The sequence below is a fragment of the Dendrobates tinctorius genome, unplaced genomic scaffold, assembly GCF_039654945.1.
Source record: "Dendrobates tinctorius isolate UK_male_01 unplaced genomic scaffold, ASM3965494v1 ptg000090l, whole genome shotgun sequence".
Lineage (NCBI taxonomy): Eukaryota > Metazoa > Chordata > Amphibia > Anura > Dendrobatidae > Dendrobates > Dendrobates tinctorius.
Window position 1 is genome coordinate 10,495,531 of NW_027361758.1, and position 19,398 is coordinate 10,514,928.

The 19,398-nt window shown below is 46.2% G+C and overlaps 1 protein-coding gene across 1 annotated transcript in view; it reads right to left on the reverse strand.

The window, feature by feature from the left end:
* Positions 1 to 6,813: 6,813 nt before the first annotated feature.
* Positions 6,814 to 19,398, reverse strand: part of DDX55 (DEAD-box helicase 55) — a 47,259-nt gene continuing 34,674 nt past the window's right edge. The window contains exons 10-14 of the mRNA XM_073586104.1: positions 10,660 to 10,752; positions 9,821 to 9,935; positions 8,184 to 8,352; positions 7,333 to 7,622; positions 6,814 to 7,184 (exon numbers count right to left, since the gene is read on the reverse strand). Coding sequence (XP_073442205.1) covers positions 7,032 to 7,184; positions 7,333 to 7,622; positions 8,184 to 8,352; positions 9,821 to 9,935; positions 10,660 to 10,752 — 820 coding nt within the window. The 3' untranslated portion in view covers positions 6,814 to 7,031. The remainder of the gene's footprint in view (positions 7,185 to 7,332; positions 7,623 to 8,183; positions 8,353 to 9,820; positions 9,936 to 10,659; positions 10,753 to 19,398) is intronic.

Here is a 19,398-nt window from a genome sequence, read left to right on the forward strand (position 1 = left end):
TGAAACAATGCAACTGATCAATCATTCTATCTGGCGTCACGATGAACTTTAACCAGAAAGGATTCAACTTCCAGAACATCCTATTATTTGGTTGCCCATATTTAAGTTTAAGAATGACCGGACTATGGTCTGAAATCCCCCTACCGACATCTACCCACATCGTCAGACCGCTGGATCCGAATATATAGTCTATGCGCGATAGAGATCGCTTAGTGGATGAGTGGCAGGTATATTCCCTTGATTCAGGGGGACGCATCCTCCATAAATCTTGCCACCCGCTACCCTCCATAAATAGTGACAGTTTGGTCACTTTCAGCGAAGACACTCTCCCAGACGTGCCTCTAGTCTCAATTTGTCAAGGTAGGCATTCATAACCATATTGAAATCTCCCATACAGATGACGTCCGCATCTGGATAATTTAGGGCAAAGCTCATTGCTTTTTGAAAAATGGACGTACTTGCCGGGGGGGGGGTGTTATAAACGCATAGGATTACATATCTCCATGTATTTATCAATGCATGTACAAAAGCAGAGCGACCTTCAGGATCCCTCCGGGTCTCCCTGGCTTCCCATCTAACATCTCTATGTACCAGCAGTGAAACCCCTCTCGAATAACTAGTGTGAAATGCATGGACAGACCATTGTACCCAAGGTTTCTGCACGCACCGTGCAGTATCTCTGGTCAGATGCGTCTCCACCAAGGCCACAATGTGAGGATGATAATGTTTGATCTGCGAGAAAACCTTGATCTTTTTCCGAGGGGTGTTTATACCTCTCACGTTCCATGTCATACATATCATCTCAGACCCCATATTTACTCCGTTGAATATGGCATACAGTACTACCCGAGCAGAATTTAGAGGCACCACATAGAGATTGAAATTGCCATTGGCTGCGACTTTTACTTAAGTAACAATCAAAACTGTTGTAAAAAAGAAAACAAAACAGGAACTAAACATTAGTGGAGCCAAGTCTTCACGCTCCTAGCAAAACACAAGCAAGGGGATACCATCACTGGTCTCATTGTTCGGTATAGTTGGTAAACTGGGTACCTGCAAGGAGAGCCCCCATTAGAGCATTAATAAAAGAATTTAGTTTAGCAGTAAGTATATTAGGATTCCTTTGCAAGGGATCCCATATGAGACCACAGCCACTCAGTCGCCTCCGCTGGATCCGTAAAAAACACAGAGGAGCCCCCGTGTACAACCTGGAGCCGGGCCGGATAGATCATTGAGTATATAACATTTCTCTCTCTGAGCCGCTTCTTTACTTCGATAAATTGTGCCCTCTGTTTCTGAAGTTCCATGGAAAAATCCGGGAAAAATCGAGATCACGGCATTATTGAACTTGATAGGGCCTTTTTGCAAGACGCAGAATAGTGTCTCTGTCTTTACAGTTGAGGAGATGTGCCAGGAAAGGTCTAGGTGGGGCTCCCGAAGGAAGAGGTTTTGTAGGGACCCTGTGAGCCCTTTCAACGGCAAACATTGGAGAGAATTCATCTCCCAAAGAAGCCTTAAGCCAACCTTCCATAAATTGATCAGGATATTGACCTTCTGAGCGTTCCGGCAGACCAATGACGCGAATATTATTCCGACGCATTCTATTCTCCAGGTCGTCCGCTTTCTGCCTCCAGGCGTTCACAGAACCTGCTGCTTTTGTTAACTTGGCCTCTATAGGCGCGATGGTGTCCTCTACCTGGGACACTCTGGTCTCCACGTCTGTAATGCGTACCCTCATGGTTTGCATATCCTGTCGAAGCCGTCCCACCTCAGTGTATATGTCCTCTTATTTTCTCAGTCAGGGATGTCCTAGTCAATGAGATGGCCTGCATCAACTGTTCGGACGCCTGTTTGAGGGTCAGTTCTTCCTGCTCAGATTCTTCTCCTCCCCCAGATGGACGATTTTTATGCTGAGCTTGAGAGGGATTGGTTCTAAGAGATCGTGTACTTTCAGAGGTATCGAGTCTGGCATACTCTTTCAATTCTTCTGCTGCTCCTGGTCCCCTAGAACGATTCATGATCAATGGCAGTGTGGCACAGCAAAATAACTAGAGGTATATGCTCCGGTGATTTCCCACGTCAGATGATGATCACAGCAGGGCTATTAGATGATTACAGCCCAGGAATAATTACCACACAGAGGAGCCACGTGAGCTTATGAGGACAGCGTCCAGTGCCGAGTCAATAGGATTTCTTGCGGCTAGGAGAGGGGAGGGGGATCCACAGCACCCACAGAGACAACAGCAGTGAAGGGAGTCCACAGGCTCCCACAGTAATGGCACCAACGGGTATAGCGAGTATATCAGTGGGGGGAGAACGCAGGGCCCAATCTTTCAGGGCTCTCACCGCGCTTCCCCTCTAGTCCTCAGGATGGATGTTCACTGCCCGGGTGGCGCTGCAGCTGTATGGGCAGACGCCGCAGCTCTCACTGCCAGAGCACGCGTCTAAGATGGCCGCCGCCTCGTGCAGGCCCCGCCGCCCGTCTAAGCCTCCCCGGCCGTTAGCTCACCAGAGCCGCTCTACGTCCTTCCCACGGGAGTCCAGGGGGGTCCCGATATCCAGGGGTCCAAGTACCGCCAGGTATATTGCAGTGATAAAGTCCTAGCTGCAGGATAAAGGCAGGATTCTTGGGAGCTCTCCTTACATGCGTCCTCTCTCTTCAGCTACATAGCCACGCCCCCCGATAGGGCAAGCCACCACCTTTTTTAATTGGTCTATTACTTCGGCCCATCAACCTGCAAATAAGCACACGACTCATGCATATTGCAACAAATACCTTTATAAGTCTCCTCAATCGATACCTCCGATCTCTCAGCTCAGGAAGTTGCCACGGCTCATGTCGAGTGATCTTTCAGACCCCCTGGAACTACAACATAACTTGTTGTATAGGCCAAAGAAATTGCTTCCCTAATCCACCTAGCTAAGGTGCTCTTGGAGACTCTAAGCCCCATCCTAACCCCCCCCCCCCCCCCGAATGGAAATAAATAGGGAATTCTCTTTCTTCCAAGGGTCAGTTATCGAAATATAAATAAGTTGACACCTAACATCTAGTGAATGGAGCTTTCTCTCTTTTTGATTTCAGGGGTTGGCACAGAAGGAATGTAGAACTATCTCTTGCAGTCTGTGGAACTTTAGAAGCTACTTTTGGTAGATATGAGGGATCCAGTCTTAGAGTTGTTTTATCTTCCTTAAACTGGATATAAGGAGGAGATACAGTGCCATGCAAAAGTATTCGGCCCCCTGGATCTTTTCAACCTTTTCCCACATATCAAGCTTCAAACATAAAGATACCAAATGTAAATTTTGGGTGAAGAATCAACAACAAGTGGAACACAATTGTGAAGTTGAAGAAAATTTATTGGTTATTTTAAATTTTTGTGGAAAGTCAAAAACTGAAGAGTGGGGCATGCAATATTATTCGGCCCCTTTACTTTCAGTGCAGCAAACTCACTCCAGAAGTTCATATTGGATCTCTGAATGATCCAATGTTGTCCTAAATGACTAATGATGATAAATATAATCCACCTGTGCTTAATCAAGTCTCCGTATAAATGCCCCTGCTCTGTGATAGTGTCAGGGTTCTGTTTGAAGCACAGAGAGCATCATGAAGACCAAGGAACACAACAGGCAGGTCCGTGATACTGTTGTGGAGAAGTGCAAGCGCTCATATTGACACTGGGAGACACACCAAATATGTGGAAGAAGGTGCTCTGGTCAGATGAAACCAAAATCGAACTTTTTGGCAACAATGCCAAACGATTTGTTTGGCGTAAAGGCAACACAGCTCATCACTCTGAACACACCATCTCCCCACTGTCAAACATGGTGGTGGCAGCATCATGGTTTGAGGCTGCTCTTCTTCAGCAGGGACTGGGAAGATGGTTAAAAATTATGGGAAGATGGAGCCAAATACAGGACCATTCTTGAAGAAAACCTGTTGGAGTCTGCAAAAGACCTGAGACTGGGACGGAGATTTGTCTTCCAACAAGACAATGATCTCAAATAAAGCAAAATCTACAATGGAATGGTTCACAAATAAACGTATCCAGGTGTTAGAATGGCCAAGTCAAAGTCCACACCTGAATCCAATCGAGAATCTGTGGAAAGAGCTGAAAACTGCTGTTCACAATCTCCATCAAACCTCACTGAGCTCGAGCTGTTTGCCAAGGAAGAATGGGCAAGAATTTCAGTCTGTCGATGTACAAAACTGATAGTGACATACCCCAAGCGACTTGCAGCTGTAATCGCAGCAAAAGGTGGTGCAACAAAGTTTTAAGTTAAAGGGGCCATATAATATTGCACGCCCCACTTTTCAGTTTTTGACTTTCCACAAAAATTTAAAATAACCAATAAATTTCGTTCAACTTCACATTTGTGTTCCACTTGTTGTTGATTCTTCACCAAAAATTTACATTTGGTATCTCTATGTTTGAAGCATGATATGTGGGAAAAGGTTGAAAAGTTCCAGGGGAACAAATACTTTCACAAGGCACTGTATGTAAGGAAGCTACATGGTCTTCTCCATCCACGTATTTCAAACATTATAGACTGGATATGGGTGCCTCCACCAATCTCACACTTGGGAGAAGGGTGCTTCAGGCTGTGTTCCCTCCCTAATTTCCTTACTTCTCTGCAATTCTCTTGTGGTGCCGTGATGGGAGACCGAATAAATGCTTAGTTACTTACCGGTAACAGTGCTTTTCGGAGCCCATGACAGGAATGTTATATTCCCTCCCTTCACGTGTGGGTGAGCACTTCTTGTTGCCTTAGCATAATCACATGTGGAAAGTTACGTACGAAATAATGTGTAAATATTGCTGCTAACCTGGGAGGTCCTCTCATGCTCTGTAATCCAAATGATGCGGGAGAGAGGTGCCACCCTTTTATGTCTATAGGTTTCCTGTCCCTGAAGGGCAGATTCCCCTCTCTCATGGCGCTGTCATGGGCTCGGAAAAACACTGTTACCAGTAAGTAACTAAGCATTTTGCACATTCTGCAGATCACAAGTTCAGTGCTCTTCCCGTACATCACGAACATTCTCATCATGGCTCTACCCATCATTCTTGATTCCCTTCCTTTTCGGGCGACTCAGACTCATCCTCCGTATCGTTCTCGCATTAGGTTGCCTGGTCAGGGTGACGTGCATCTATCCGGTTAAGACGGCCCCCCCTTCCTTTTCGGAACATGGACTCGTGTGTATAGAGGACCTCTGGCAACAATTGCTCGCTGGATCCGCACGGCAATCGGAGGCTTACCGGGTCACAGCAGAGCGCCTTCTCCTGGGTTTAAGGCACACTCTACCTGGGCACTATGTGCCTCCTGGCGGTACTCATAGGACCTCCGCCCCCCAAAGCTCTGCAGAGCGATAATTGGTCCTTATTCAACATGTTCACAAAATTTTTCCAGGGTCCATACCTATGCTTCGGCGAATGACAGCATGGGTAGAAAGACCTTGCAAGCAGCAGCGGTGAGTTCTCGGACCTGAATGGAGTTTTCTGCTCTTCCCTCCCCTTGAGTACTGCTTTGGGACGTCCCATGGTTTCCTGTGTCCCCCAATGAAGCGATAGAGAAAACAGGATTTTTTGGCTACTCACTGTAAAATCTGCTTCTCGGAGCCTTCATTGGGGGACACAGCACCCTCCCAAGTTGAACAGCTCTGTTTACTGTATTATATTGTCACAGTTTGAGTTGTCTGTTTTCTTTCTCACTAACTGATTAACCTAGTGCCAGTCGGTGGCATGTACACTGCAGAGGAGGAGCTAACTTTTTTGTGCATAGGGTCAGCCTCCTAGTGGCAGCAGCATACACCCATGATATCCTGTGTCCCCCAATGAAGGTTCCGAGAAACAGATTTTACAGTGAGTAGCCAAAAATCCAGTTTTTTTGGATATGCAGACTGATGGACTGTGGTAATAGACTAGATAAAAGTGGTGACATTAGTTTGTATTGGGAAATCCTGGTGACAGACTTCCTTTAAGTTCTCATGAGGAGTTTAACAACGCAGCAGAGTTTTGAAGAGAAAAACGCAACGTTTTATATTTCCATATAAGTAGAGGGGTTTTTTTTCGTTTTTTTTAAAGCTGCGCAAACTGACCAGCATTGTTTTAAATCTGCGATATGTCAATTTCACTTGTGAGCATGCTATGTTTTATGTGCAGATTTTCCCCACAGAATTGCATTAGGTGCAGAAACACCAAAGGTAAAAGCATATGCACTTTTAGTGGGTTTCTCCTGCGGCTACATTCACATTTTAACGTTATGTTTCTCTCTACTGTTTTTAGGAACAAACAACAAAATCAGTATCAAAAGCAGATGTGGGATATAACTGATGGAAATGGAAGCAGGGGTGCCCCATTGATTATTCAGGGGGTGCCTCTGCTTCAGTTTTGTTTTGTTTCAGTTTTTAAAACTGAATAAACAAGTCTGCATTATTCGTTCTAAAAACAGATAATAAACTGATCCCATATCAATCAGTGGGGTCTTTGCTTTCATCTGCACCAGTTTTGCCACAGATCTGCTTTTCACAACAATTCTATTATCTGTTCTTAAAAACAAAACATTGTCAAAAGCAAATCTGGTGCATAACTGATGCAAATGGAAACAGAGACCCCGCTGATTACCAAGGGGGACTGTTTTGCGTCTGTTTTTAGAAGGCAGAAATTTTTATACCGTTTGCGAAACTGAAATAAAACCGATATGAATCCCATAATAATCAATGGCGTCCCTCTGCTTCTGTTTGTTTGCATTTGTTATGTAACAAATCTGATTTTATTATTAATTCTGTTTCTTTCTAAATGAGAAACTGAATGAAAATAAGTGTGAACATAGCCTAATCTTTAATCCCCTTGCATAAAAAACAAGATCTTCTCACAGGCGTATCAGACACACTCTATACATGTATGGCTGGGAAGCTGATCCTCTTACTTTTATCGGTTACCCAAGTAACCAGTTTTCCTCCAAAGATAAAAAGTACTTGTTTAGGCCATTCTGATTGATCTGGTTTTCTTTTAGAAGGAATAGCCAGATGACGATCAGTCTGATACATCTGATCCACCCTCAGATCTTCCAGCAATGGTCAGCTGTTTGTCAAATTGTTCCTTTGTTATTTTACCCCTTTTAAGTTTTTTCAGCAGCCTGGTGTCACGCAGGAGCTCATTCACATCTTCATCATCTATGTCAGAATCCTGAAAGACACATAAGCAACTTTACTATTCAGTTCTCTGCAGCAATTTCTACAGCATTATTAGCATTTAATGTATAAAGAAAATCATGCAAATGCATCTATCCATATATATGAAACCATTTCATTATTCACAGTTGGAACAGTTTTACCTCCTCATGTTTTCTTTTTAGAGCATTTTTTTTCTTCTTTTCTTTTTTAACTTTCTGCTTTGACCAGGCTTTATTTTTTCCAAAGTTCTTTCTATATTCGCCCTCGGGTTTCTGCTTTTTCTGCTGCAGCATCTTCTGTCTTTGCTTTTCTCTGTTTTTATCTTTGTAAGGAATAGAGTCTGTATCGATGGTAGTGGAAACAAAGTCTGAAAAATCCTTTCCTCTCAATTCTGGCATCCGGGGCATTTTAAGCAGAGCAAAACCACGAGCAAGAGTGGAGAAGTCCAAATCTAATGAAATAAAACAAAGAATAAGAAAAGAAAGAAAAAGGCCCTGATTCATCAAGACTGAAGGTTTCCTTGCGAGTCTTGATGAGGGAACGTGCTGGGAGTTGGACTCCCCGGACTCACGAAGAGGCACGTATCTGTTAAAAAATTAGGAGTGTCTGATAAGTGGAAAGTGCCTAGTCACAAAACTTACTCTAGTCACTGACTGGAGTAAGATATCTGGTGTAGAAAACACTGCAGCTTGTCATGAAATAGCCAAACTGTGGCCTCATACTCTGTCCTGCTCTAGCTCTAACCATTTTGGAGGAGCTGGGAGAGAATGGAGTGAAAAAGCCAAAAGTTCCTACATTTTTGAGCAACTCCAAGTTGTGGCAAAGTTTTGTGACTTTTCAGAGCAATTTATTAATTTATTCCAGAAATCTGTCGAAATTGCTCTGATTATTAGGGCACTGATTTCTCATTACTATCAGAAGTGTGCAATATTACACAAGAACATTTTACAATAAAGATTAAAAAAAGCCTTGAGATGACTACTTAGGGATAATGAATACTGAGCATACCTACCTTTGACTCTGAAAATTAAATTACATTCATGTTTGGCATAAGCCTGTACATAAGACACAAAGGCTTTCATGCCCTTTTCAAACATCGCCCGATCTCTTTCTGCCATAGTTCGCAGTTTTGGCAGATGGTCCACTGTGCATTTGAAGTCAACCATTTCTTGTAAAGGGCACTAATGAATAGAAAATTACAAAAATTAGTAACTGTTGAAAGTAAGAGTATCTGACTGACAGTATACAGCCACAAGATAAGACACCTAAATGTGCAGAATGGTCTTGCAACCAGGGAAGGACTGGGGACAAAAGTTCTCTGTTCTAGCAATAAATGTAAAGTCACAGTTTTGGGATCCACACAACTCTAGTGGTTAAACCAAATAACCAAGCTGGTTTATAAGCTTTTATACATGCAAAGTGTAAGAGCACGTTCACACTGTGGTCACTTCACAGACAAAACCCAAGAAAAAAAGCAAAGCATATACTTTACAACAATTAAATGAATAAAAATGGTACATGTAAACAACATAGGGGACTTAGTTAACGCTATTTTGATCAAAACATAAAAGCTATCCCACCACGACAAGGTGTACCCATTGGGACGGTCCAAACCTGTCCAAAGCCAAAAAGCATTAGTGCGTATGCGCCGGTGAACTATGTCCCAGAACACAGAAAGGCAGCGAAATACTTCCTGGACATAGTTCACCGGAGCATGCGCACTACTGCTTTTCGGCTTTGCCCACAGTTAGGCAAAGCATACTGCACACGCGCGATAGGATGTTGCAATGCACGCGCATAATCTGGACACCAATTACAGAAATTACAAGCAAGATTGCTTACAGCGGCCAAGGAGGGGTGGAGGGAAGAAGCCACAACACCGCCCATCGGACCGGACACAACTCACTTACATACCGCGCCAAATTGAGGTGACAGATTCCCTTTAAAACCATACCATGTGTTATATGACGTCAATGTGGATAAGAGCAGAGTGGAACAGGGTCCCAACTTAGATACCCAACCGTGAGAAGCTATACAGATTAAATACTTAGCCCAGAAAGAGGGGCCAAGCCTTGTTTGCACAAAAGTACTAGAGATTACAGCAAAATCAAAAACTTGAGCCGGACTATAAGCTGGTATACATTCAAAGTGGCCACAGTGTGAATGTGCTCTAATGTATACCAGCTTATAGTCCGGCTCGGGTTTTTGATTTTGCTGTAAACTCTTGTACTTTTGTACAAACGAGGCTTGGCCCTTCTTTCTGGGCTACGTATTTAACCTGCATAGCTTTCCATGGAAGGGTGTCTAAGTCAGGGCCCTCTCCCACTCTGCCCTTATTCACATTGACCGCATATGACACATGGTAAGGTGTTAATGCTAAACAGGTTAAGACTGTCCCGATGAGTACAACTTATCATGGTGAGATGGCTTTCATGCTTTTTCATCAAAATAGTGTTACCCAAGTATCCTGTGTTATTTACATGAACCACTACTTTACCTGCTGTAGGACACATGTTAATTTTATTTTTTCTTGGGTTGTTTAGGTGTTTTTTTTTTTACAACTCTAATAATTGTCAAAAGAGGAAGTATACACACACACACACGTATATTTACTGCGAGTGAAAAAAAAAAAAATTCCAAAATATTCACCTTTTGATTTATTGCGAGAAAACTGACATATGATTCTTCCATAGGAAGCAAAAATACAAGTGCATTGCCATGATTACCAATTCTTGCAGTACGGCCACATCGATGCACAAAAGCACTGAAAGAAAAGAAACTAACATAAGGAGAGAAAAAATGTCCAGAACTATAGTGGAAAAATGTACATCAGAGACACAATCTAAAAAGACCCTGTAAAGTATGTAGTCACAGAGAAGTATGCCAATACCTATAACATAAGACACAGGAGTGCACCCAGGAAAGTGGATGGCAAATAATATGGGTGTTACCCACTGATGCCCAAAGCAGATAACCGTTCTACAGTATGACAGAAGAGGCCATCTGGGAGTCATCCCTGTCGTAGACTTTCAATGCATGGAACAATTCCCATGAATCGCTATTTATTTTCCAATAATCTTTATTGGGAATTTTTTATGAATATTAACAAACACAGGAAAGAAAAGGAAAAACAAGGGATGAGGGAGGGAAAAGAAGGTAATACAATAGAGAACTCGAAGAGTAAAATAATGCTTATGACCAATACCTTTTCAAAAGCATAGAAAATGTCAATATAATTCACAATATGCAATATAATTTCAAAGCATTGAAGGTCCATTATATATCATAATGGAATAATTTCTATAATGAATCACTATTTAAACACATTTATTCATCTGGCAGATGAATCATATTGTTCCATAAAATTATACTTAAACATTCAGCAACAGTAAGAAAAAATACAAGAAGAAATCTCATACTTCAAAATAGAAATATAAGTGACAAGTCTTCAACTGTAAAAATGGCCCTCACTCTGACACCTTGCTCACCTGGCACTGCTGGGGGGGTCATACTGCAAAACCCAGTCTACTTCTGGGATGTCAATACCTCTCGCCATTACATCAGTACACACCAAAATTCCACTGCAACAAATGAGACACATTCTTAAAAAGTTTTCTTTTGTTTGCTTTCTTTTTAACATGAAATTTATTTTTACAATCGCAGTTCTTTACAAACATGGATTTTTGTGATAACTCACTGTAAAATCCTTTTCTCTGAGACGCTCATTGGGGGACACAGGTATTGTGGGTGTATGCTACTGCCGCCTGAAGGCTGACACCAAGTGAAAAAAAAGAGGATAGCTCCTCCTCCGCCGTATACACCCTCGCCCCGATTGCGGGCTGAAACCAGTTTGGTGCAAAAGCAGTATGAGATCAAACAAAAATCAGACATCAACCTTAATGCAGGTAACAACATGTCTAGAAAATAACCACCCTAATCTCATACAGATAGCATATTAATTAAATAAACAGAAGCCAACTTGGCTAACAGGGTGGGTGCTGTCTCCCCCAATGAGGATTTTACGGTGAGTTATCACAAAAATCCATGCTTCTCCTTCACCTCATTGGAGGACACAGGTACTGTGGGACGTCCTAAAGCAGTCCCCGGGTGGGAAGTTGACTCACCGATCCAAGCTACATGCACCTCCTATCTAAAGGTGCACCACCGCTGCTTGGAGAATCCTTCTACCCAGGCTCGCATCCGCTGAAGCCTGAGTATGGATATTGTAATGTTTAGTAAACGTGTGCAGGCTGGACCAGGTTGCTGCCTTGCAAACCTGTTCCGTCGAAGCCTTGTGCCGAAGCGCCCAAGAGGCGCCCACTGCCCGAGTAAAGTGTGCTCTGATCCCTGCTGGAATCAGCGCGACTCTGATGCGGTAGGACTCCTGAATAGCCAAACGAATCCATCTGGCTATGGGCGATTTTGAGGCAGCGAGTCCCTTCCTGCGACCTTCAGGGAGCACGAACAGCGCGTCTGACTGATGAAAGGTTGCCATCCGCGACACGTACCTCCTGAGTGCTCTCACCAGGTCTAACGTATGCAGGGCCTTTTCCACACGGTGTACCGGTGCTGGACAAAAAGAGGGCAAGACAATATCCTCATTAATGTGAAACGAGGAAACTACTTTTGGCAAAAAAAGGAGGAGCTGGTCTAAGAACCACCTTGTCTTTGTGAAAGGTCAGAAACAGGGCTCGGCAAGATAATGCTGCCAGCTCAGAGACCCGCCTAATTGATGTTATAGCTACCAGGAACACCACCTTCCAGGAATGTATGACAAAGAGACATCCTGTAGCGGCTCAAATGGAGCTTCCTGCAGAACACTTAGGACCAGGTTAAGGTCCCAGGTGTCCATAGGTGCCTTATAGGGCGGTACCAAGTGGGAGACCCCCTGGATGAAAGTCTTTACATACAAGTTGGTAGCAATCTTGCGCTGAAAAAGGATGGATAAAGCCGATATCTGTCTCCTGAGAGAACTGGGGGCCAAGCCTGAGTCTAGGCCAGACTGGAGAAAAGCCAAGATATTAGGGATGGAGAATCTCAGTGGAGAACAACTGTTGGCTCGACACCATGCAAAGAAAATCTTCCAGGTGTGGTGGTAAATTCGTGCTAAGGCAGGCTTCCAGGCGCTAACCATCGTAGCAACCACTTTGCGCCCAAACCCCGCCTGCGTCAGAATCCAAGATTCAACGGCCAAGCCGTCAAACACAGGGCCCCTGAGTTCGGATGGCAGATTGGCCCTTGAGAAAGTAGATCTGGGCGCTCTGGCAGTCTCCATGGCACGTTGATGAGTAGCTGCACTAGATCTGCGTACCACGCCCGACGAGGCCAGTCTGGGGCCAGCAGAATCACTGGCACCCATTCTGCCTTGATCTTCTTGATGACCCTCGGAAGTAGTGGCAGCGGGGGAAATAGGTATGGGAGGCGAAACTGATTCCATGGCAGAACCAGCGCATCCACGGCGATTGCCTGCGGGTCCCAGGACCGAGCGACAAATACGGACATCTTGGCGTTCACCCTGGAGGCCATCAGATCCACATCCGGTGTTCCCCACCGTTGGCAAATCTGCTGAAAGACCTCTGGGTGTAGTGACCATTCCCCGGACGCAAGCCCCTGCTGGCTGAGGAAGTCTGCCGCCCAGTTCTCTACCCCCGGGATGTGGACCGCCGATATCACCGGGCAGTTCCTCTTGGCCCAGCGAAGCACATGCCCTACCTCACGCATGGTTGCCCTGCTGCGGGTGCCCCCTTAGTGATTTAGGTAAGCCACCGCCGTGGCGTTGTCCAACTGAATCTTGACGGGGTGGCCTGCTAGAAGGTGATGAAACCATTGAAGAGTCAGCCAGATCGCCCGTATCTCCAACAAGTTGATCGGGAGACGTGCCTCCTCCGGTGACCATCATCCCTGGGTCGTGTGGTGGGAAAAACCGCTCCCCAGCCGAGCCGAGGAGGCTGGCTTCGGTTGTGACCACCAGCCACTCATCTGGGGGAAAGGGTTACCCCTGAAGAAGGGAGGAACCGATTGTCCACCACTCTAGTGACTGTCTGACCTGAGAGGACAACCGGTACAGATGATCGAGCGTGAACGGGTTCTTGTCCCAGGATGACAAGAGGGCGTGCTGCAGGGGGCGAAGATGGAACTGGGCGAACAGGATCGCTTCCATCGCTGCACCATTTTTCCTAGAATCCTCATGCAGAAACGGATGGTGTGAGGGACTGGTTGGCGCAGTACCCGCACTCCCTGCCGGAGGGCTAGGGCCTTGTCTCGAGGGAGAATTACCAACCCTCGGCAAGTGTTGAAGGTCATCCCTAAAAAGGAAATTCTCTGAGCTAGAACAAAGGATGACTTCTTTACATTGACCAACCACCCTAAGCGGGCAAGAGTATCTAGCGTGAGGCTGACACTTTCCTCGCATGCCCGCATTGATGGGGCCTTGACCAAGAGGTCGTCTAAGTAGGGGAATACGACTATGCACCGGGAGTGCAGGATGGCCATGGGGACTGCCATGACCTTTGTGAACACTCTGGGGGCAGTGGCTAGCCCGAAGGGCAGCGCTGCAAACTGAAAATGTAGACCGTTGATGGCGAGGCATAGAAATCTTTGATGCGAAGGGAAAATGGGGATATGTAGATAGGCCTCCTGGATATCAATAGAGGCCAAGTACTCTCCCTGCTCCATTGCCGATATGACTGAACGGAGAGACTCCATCCGGAAATGTCTGATCCTGATAAATTTTTTCAGGAGCTTTAGATCCAAAACGGGCCTGACAGTCCCATCCTTTTTGGGGACTGCAGATTGGAATAGAAGCCCTGAGTCTTTTCGTTTTCCGGTACTGGAATGATGACTCCGTTGTGGCTGAGTGAATCGATGGCTCCTAGTAGAGCCTTTGCCCGGGTATCCACTTTGTGAAGACGGGAAAGAAAAAATAGTCTTGGGGGGTACCTGACAAATTCTATCTTGTACCCTGTGGACACCAGCTCTCTCACCCATGTGTCGTATGCGACATTGAGCCAGGCGTGGTGAAACCGGAGTAGGCAGCCACTTACCTTGCTGGTGCCGCCTGACAAATGCCCAGAGTCATTTGGCTTATGATCTTTGGGACCTGGATCTCCTCGACCTGGACTGGTTAGTACGCATCCTCCCCAATGGGTTGGCTCTATATGAGACCTGTCGGTCCCTATTTTGGTTGGGGCGCCCTGAAGCGGCGGAATTAGCCGCCATAGTCCACCCGGGGTTGCGAAAGGCCAGAAAACGTGCCTGAAACTGGTGACGAAACGGCGGTTTGACCTTTTGTTGAGGAAGAAAACCGTTCTTGCCTCCTGTGGAGTCGGAGATGAGCTAATCTAACTTCTCTCCGAACAGACGGCCACACTGGTATGGTAGCGCTGTCAAGGACTTTTTTGAGGCTGAATCGGCCCGCCATGTCCTTAACCATAGCGCTCTCCTAATGGAGATTGCATTTGCGGCCGCAAGTGCAGCGCAGTTGGCCGCATCTAAAGATGCATTGATCAAGTAGTCCCCCGCCATGGCTATCTGATTTGTGATTTCTGATACTTCAGCTGGTAGGTCTATGTCTTGCAAGGCTCTATTCAATGATTCTGACCAAGAAATCAAGGCCTTGGCTACCCACGTTGCTGCGAATGAGGGAGAGAGTGCTGATCCCAATGCCTCAAACACTGAGCGAGCCAAGTTCTCTATGAGACGATCAGTGGGATCCTTAATAGAAGAACCACTAGGTACAGATAGTAGAGATTTTGTAGCCAAGCGCGACACAGGTGGATCCACCGTTGGGGATTCCATCCACTTTTTACGGAGATCCGGGGCAAAAGGATACTTCGCCTCGAGTGCCTTCTGGCCCGAGAAACGCCTGTTGGGCCATTCTCTGTGTCGTTGAACTATGTCCTCAAATTCAGGGTGAGTGCAAAATACTCTATGGGGACGCTTGACTCGCTTAAATTACACCTTATGGCCCAAAGCCAGAGTGGAATCATCCTCAATCCCCAGAGTCTGGTTGACGGCTTCTATGAGACTGTCAACCGTTTCCTGACCACCCGACGTATCTAGGTCAAGAGGTTCGTCCGAGTCGTAGTCCGAGCCTTGTTCGCTATCAACTGCTGGTGACGGAGAGCGAGAAGTAGAGCTCATGGATGCCGAGTCACCGGATGGACCGGGAGACGCCATGTGGGTTCATTTCCCCCGGGTCTGCCTGGAGTAAGAGCGGCCCCTGCATGCCGGAGGCTCCTGTGAGGTAGAGGACCCCTCTAAAACAGGCGAGCCATTGTCTCTGCCCCTATCTGGAGCCCGAAGGGGCTCGATTGCTCTTGTAAGTGACGCCATAGATTGCGACAGTGATAACGCCCATTCCGGGAGACTTGGTACACTGGGCTCAGTCACAGGGGAGGGCTGCTCCTGAGCGCATTCGGACTCGCAGGCTTTGCATACTCGCTTGGTCTGCGCCTGCGGAAAAGTGGACCGACAGGAGATGCATGCAGCGTATAAAAACGTATGCGTCTTAGGTTTTCCTGACATGCTGTACCTGTCAGGCATCCGCGCTGAAAAAACCGCCGGGGAGGGCGCTCTTCACTTCTCTTAGCGGGGCCTCACTGTGGGGCTAGGGGGCAGCACTTACCCCAGTCCTGTGTCCTCAGTGTGCGAGGCGTCGCTTCATTCTGCGCGCCACAACTGAAGGCAGGCCCCCAGAAGAAAAAAGGGATCTGGGGCGGTACTTCCGTGTGCGGCCGGGGCCTAAATTTCTTTGGCATCCGCCCAGGCCACGGGGGGCAGGGCCGCTGTGATGCGACGCCAGGGGCGGGGACTCCCGGCCGCGGCCTCGATTTTTACTATCCGCCCGGGGGGGGGGGGCGGGGGGGTGGAACCGCCGGACCCCAGTACCAAGGCCAGGACCAGATCCGCCGCTGCCAGACGCCCATTTCTGCTGTTGCCCGGGAGAAGTTAAGGGCTCCAGCCCTGCGCCGCTGCAGGAGCCCTCCCCGGCCATCCTCCTCCGTCCAGCTCAGGTAGAGGGGAGGGGGGGGCATATGGAAAAAGGACGGTGCAGGCACCCTAACTCCATCTAACCCCTTGCTGGGGTGAGGAGAGGGACCGTCCGCCTCCTTGCCCCACCGCAGTCTTAGCATTGGTGGGGCAGTGGGGGCCGCACGGACTACACTTGTGCCTCTGTGCAGCCTAGGGTTTCAATACCCTAGGGTGGACAGGGCTAAGTCCGGCATCATGTCTTACGGTGCGGGAGAGGATACGTGGAGGGACACTTGCACATGCTCGCCTGTTGTTGGTTTGGGGAGATTGGAACCTTTCAATAGGATCCATCGCCCCTATCTCATCTTCATGTAAAAAAGGAACATCCGGAAAAAAATCCCCGTTGTGGGAGAGGATACTTGGAAGGACACTCGCACGTGCTCGCCCGTTGTTGGTTTGTGGAGATCAGACCCTTTCAATAGGGTCGGTCGCCCCTGTCTTATCTTCATGGGGAAAAAGAAAGAAAAAAAAAAATCAGTCTTGAGACAGACAGATGTGTGCCTCCAACAGACACTAAGCAAAAAACTGGTTTCTGCCCGCAATCGGGGCGAGGGTGTATATGGCGGAGGAGGAGCTAACCTCTTTTTTTCCACTTAGTGTCAGCCTTCAGGCGGCAGTAGCATACACCCACATTACCTGTGTCCCCCAATGAGGCGAAGGAGAAATGTTGCTTCCTTTGCCTTCTATAGTCTGTATTGTAATGTCCATTGCTGGCTACAGAATGAGTTATCTGAAAATTCATCAGTGAGCTCACTCTGACAGTCTTACAGGAGAGTTTGTATATCGTTTATGTCTTTTTTAGGCCACCTCTTAGTTCATTTATGACAACAGACCACATCAAAGTTGACTGTGCGTGGAAAAACTCAAAAAGTTTTAATAATGAGTTTCAAAAAAGCCCAATTGTGTGGTTGGACACGCATCAAATTAGAAAAATTGCAGAGATCAAAGGATGAGGGGGGGTTGGCGGTCTCTAACCCTGGGGAGAATATAGCTAAAGTACATCAGCGGGGATAATCACTGAATATATAGTGGGGAAGGGCCCATTGTTAGCTAGCTTGGAAGCGGGTAGATTCAGATTAAATCCAAGGAGATTTCCAACCATAGTTATGATGGGAAAAGTGTGGCAGAAGCTTAAACAGTGGAGGGGTGTTACGGAATATACACGCTATGTGTCAATTTGGTTGGACCCTAGAATGGCAGAGCTCATGAGATTGCGGGGGTTTGGTCAGTGGAGGTGTATCGGCATTTGGTTCGTGTCTCAGCTGTTTGATGGTGGTGTTCTTAAGACATTTGAAATGCTTAGGAAAGAGTTTCCTTTAAGCCAAAACATGTTTTTCCAGTATCTGCAGTTGAGACATGCCATGAATAAGCAGAATGAAGTGTCACGGGTGGTCCGGTAGTCAGATTATTTGTTGAATCTTATAGGTCCTGAAAGAAGTACGAGAGGATTTATTACTTTAATTATAGGGGCCTGATGGACACCTTTTTACTGAGACATCCATTAATGTTGAAGGAAAAATGGATGGCAGACTTGGGTTCCTTTTCAGAATCTCAATGGGAGTCCATATTACAATATATTCCTAAGGTCTCTTTGAGCGCAGTCATATATGGTGCATAGAGTATACAGGACACCGATATGGATGATGAAGGCAGGACTGAGAAGAGACACAAAATGTCCGAGGTGTTCTGAGGAAGGAGCAGACCTTATGCACATGATGTGGTCGTGTTCTCGCCTGCAGCCCTTTTGCGTGAAGGTGCTCAACTTGTTCAAGAAGTCATGGGGGTAAATATTGTGCGTAGCCCGCTGACTTGCCTCTTGGGATGTGTGGATGATATTGCTGTGGATGAATGTGAGAAATTGGCTATTTCAAGATTGTTGTATACTGCCCGGAAGATTATCACGATGCATTGGTTGGCTGAAAGACCACCAGTCAAAAAAGAATTCGTCAATAAAGTTAATTTTATTGTTCTCATGGAAAGGAATATATATATATTAAGAGAGGGCAACATACAAAGTTTGAAAATGTTTGGGGCAGATGGATGGACTATCCAGGTGTGGCGTCTGCGGAGTTATTGCAGGCTAGGCTGGGTCCAGTTTGATTGTTTGGGAGAGAAATTCATATTTATAAAGTTATGCATCTGAAAAGCTATGTTTCAGTTTACTAAGAGGTGATGTATTAGCTGAAGTATAAAGGCTATTGGGATGGGATTGGTGGGAAGGGAGGGGGTGGGTTATTGAGCTAAGAGGCTAGTTATGTTAAAAAAAGAAAATGTATTAATCTACTTTTTACACTATATTTTGTATCTGTTGGACAGTATGGTTATCTGTCTTAATAAAAAAATATTTGATAAAAAAAAAGCCCAATTGCAAAAATTATTTTTTGCCCCCAAAAAATGCTTTTAAGAAAAAATAAACTGTTCCCCAAGATTGATAACCCCTTTAATGTTTAGGTAATGCCAAACAAACTGCTGCAAAAAGGAGATTTTTGTGTAGTCACCGTAAAATCTTTCTCTTAGCCTTTAATTGGGGGACACAGAACCGTGGGTGTTATGCTGCTGTCCACTAGGAGGCGACACTATGCATAATCTGAAAAAGATTAACTTTGGCTCCTCCTCTGCAGTATACACCCCTGGACGGCGTCAGCCTTCTCCAGTTTTGTGCAAAAGCATTAGGAGGAATATACCAGAAACATAACCATGCTTGTAAGAAGGCTACTAAAAACGAGCTCAAACAATATGAGAACCCAGCTCAAACAATATGAGAACCCAACCATAACAACAGCCCGCAAGGGCAACAGGGTGGGAGCTGTGTCCCCCAATTAAAGGCTAAGAGAAAGAGATTTTACGGTGAGTACACAAAAATCTCCTTTACTCTGTCGCCTTATTGGGGGACACAGAACCGTGGGACGTCCCAAAGCAGTCCCTGGGTGGGAAGCAGTGGACGAATATTGTACTGACAGTTCCCTAAATTTGGGGTACTGCCGTCTGCAGGACCCGTCTACCCAGGCTCGCATACGATGAGGACTGGGTATGCACTCTGTAGTGTTTTGTAAATGTGTGCAGGCTAGTCCAAGTGGCTGCCTTACACACTTGATGTGCCGAGGCTTGATGCTGAATGGCCCAAGAGGCCCCTCCCGCCCGCGTAGAGTGAGCCGTGATACCGGCTGGAAGAGGAGAATTGTTAAGGCGGTAAG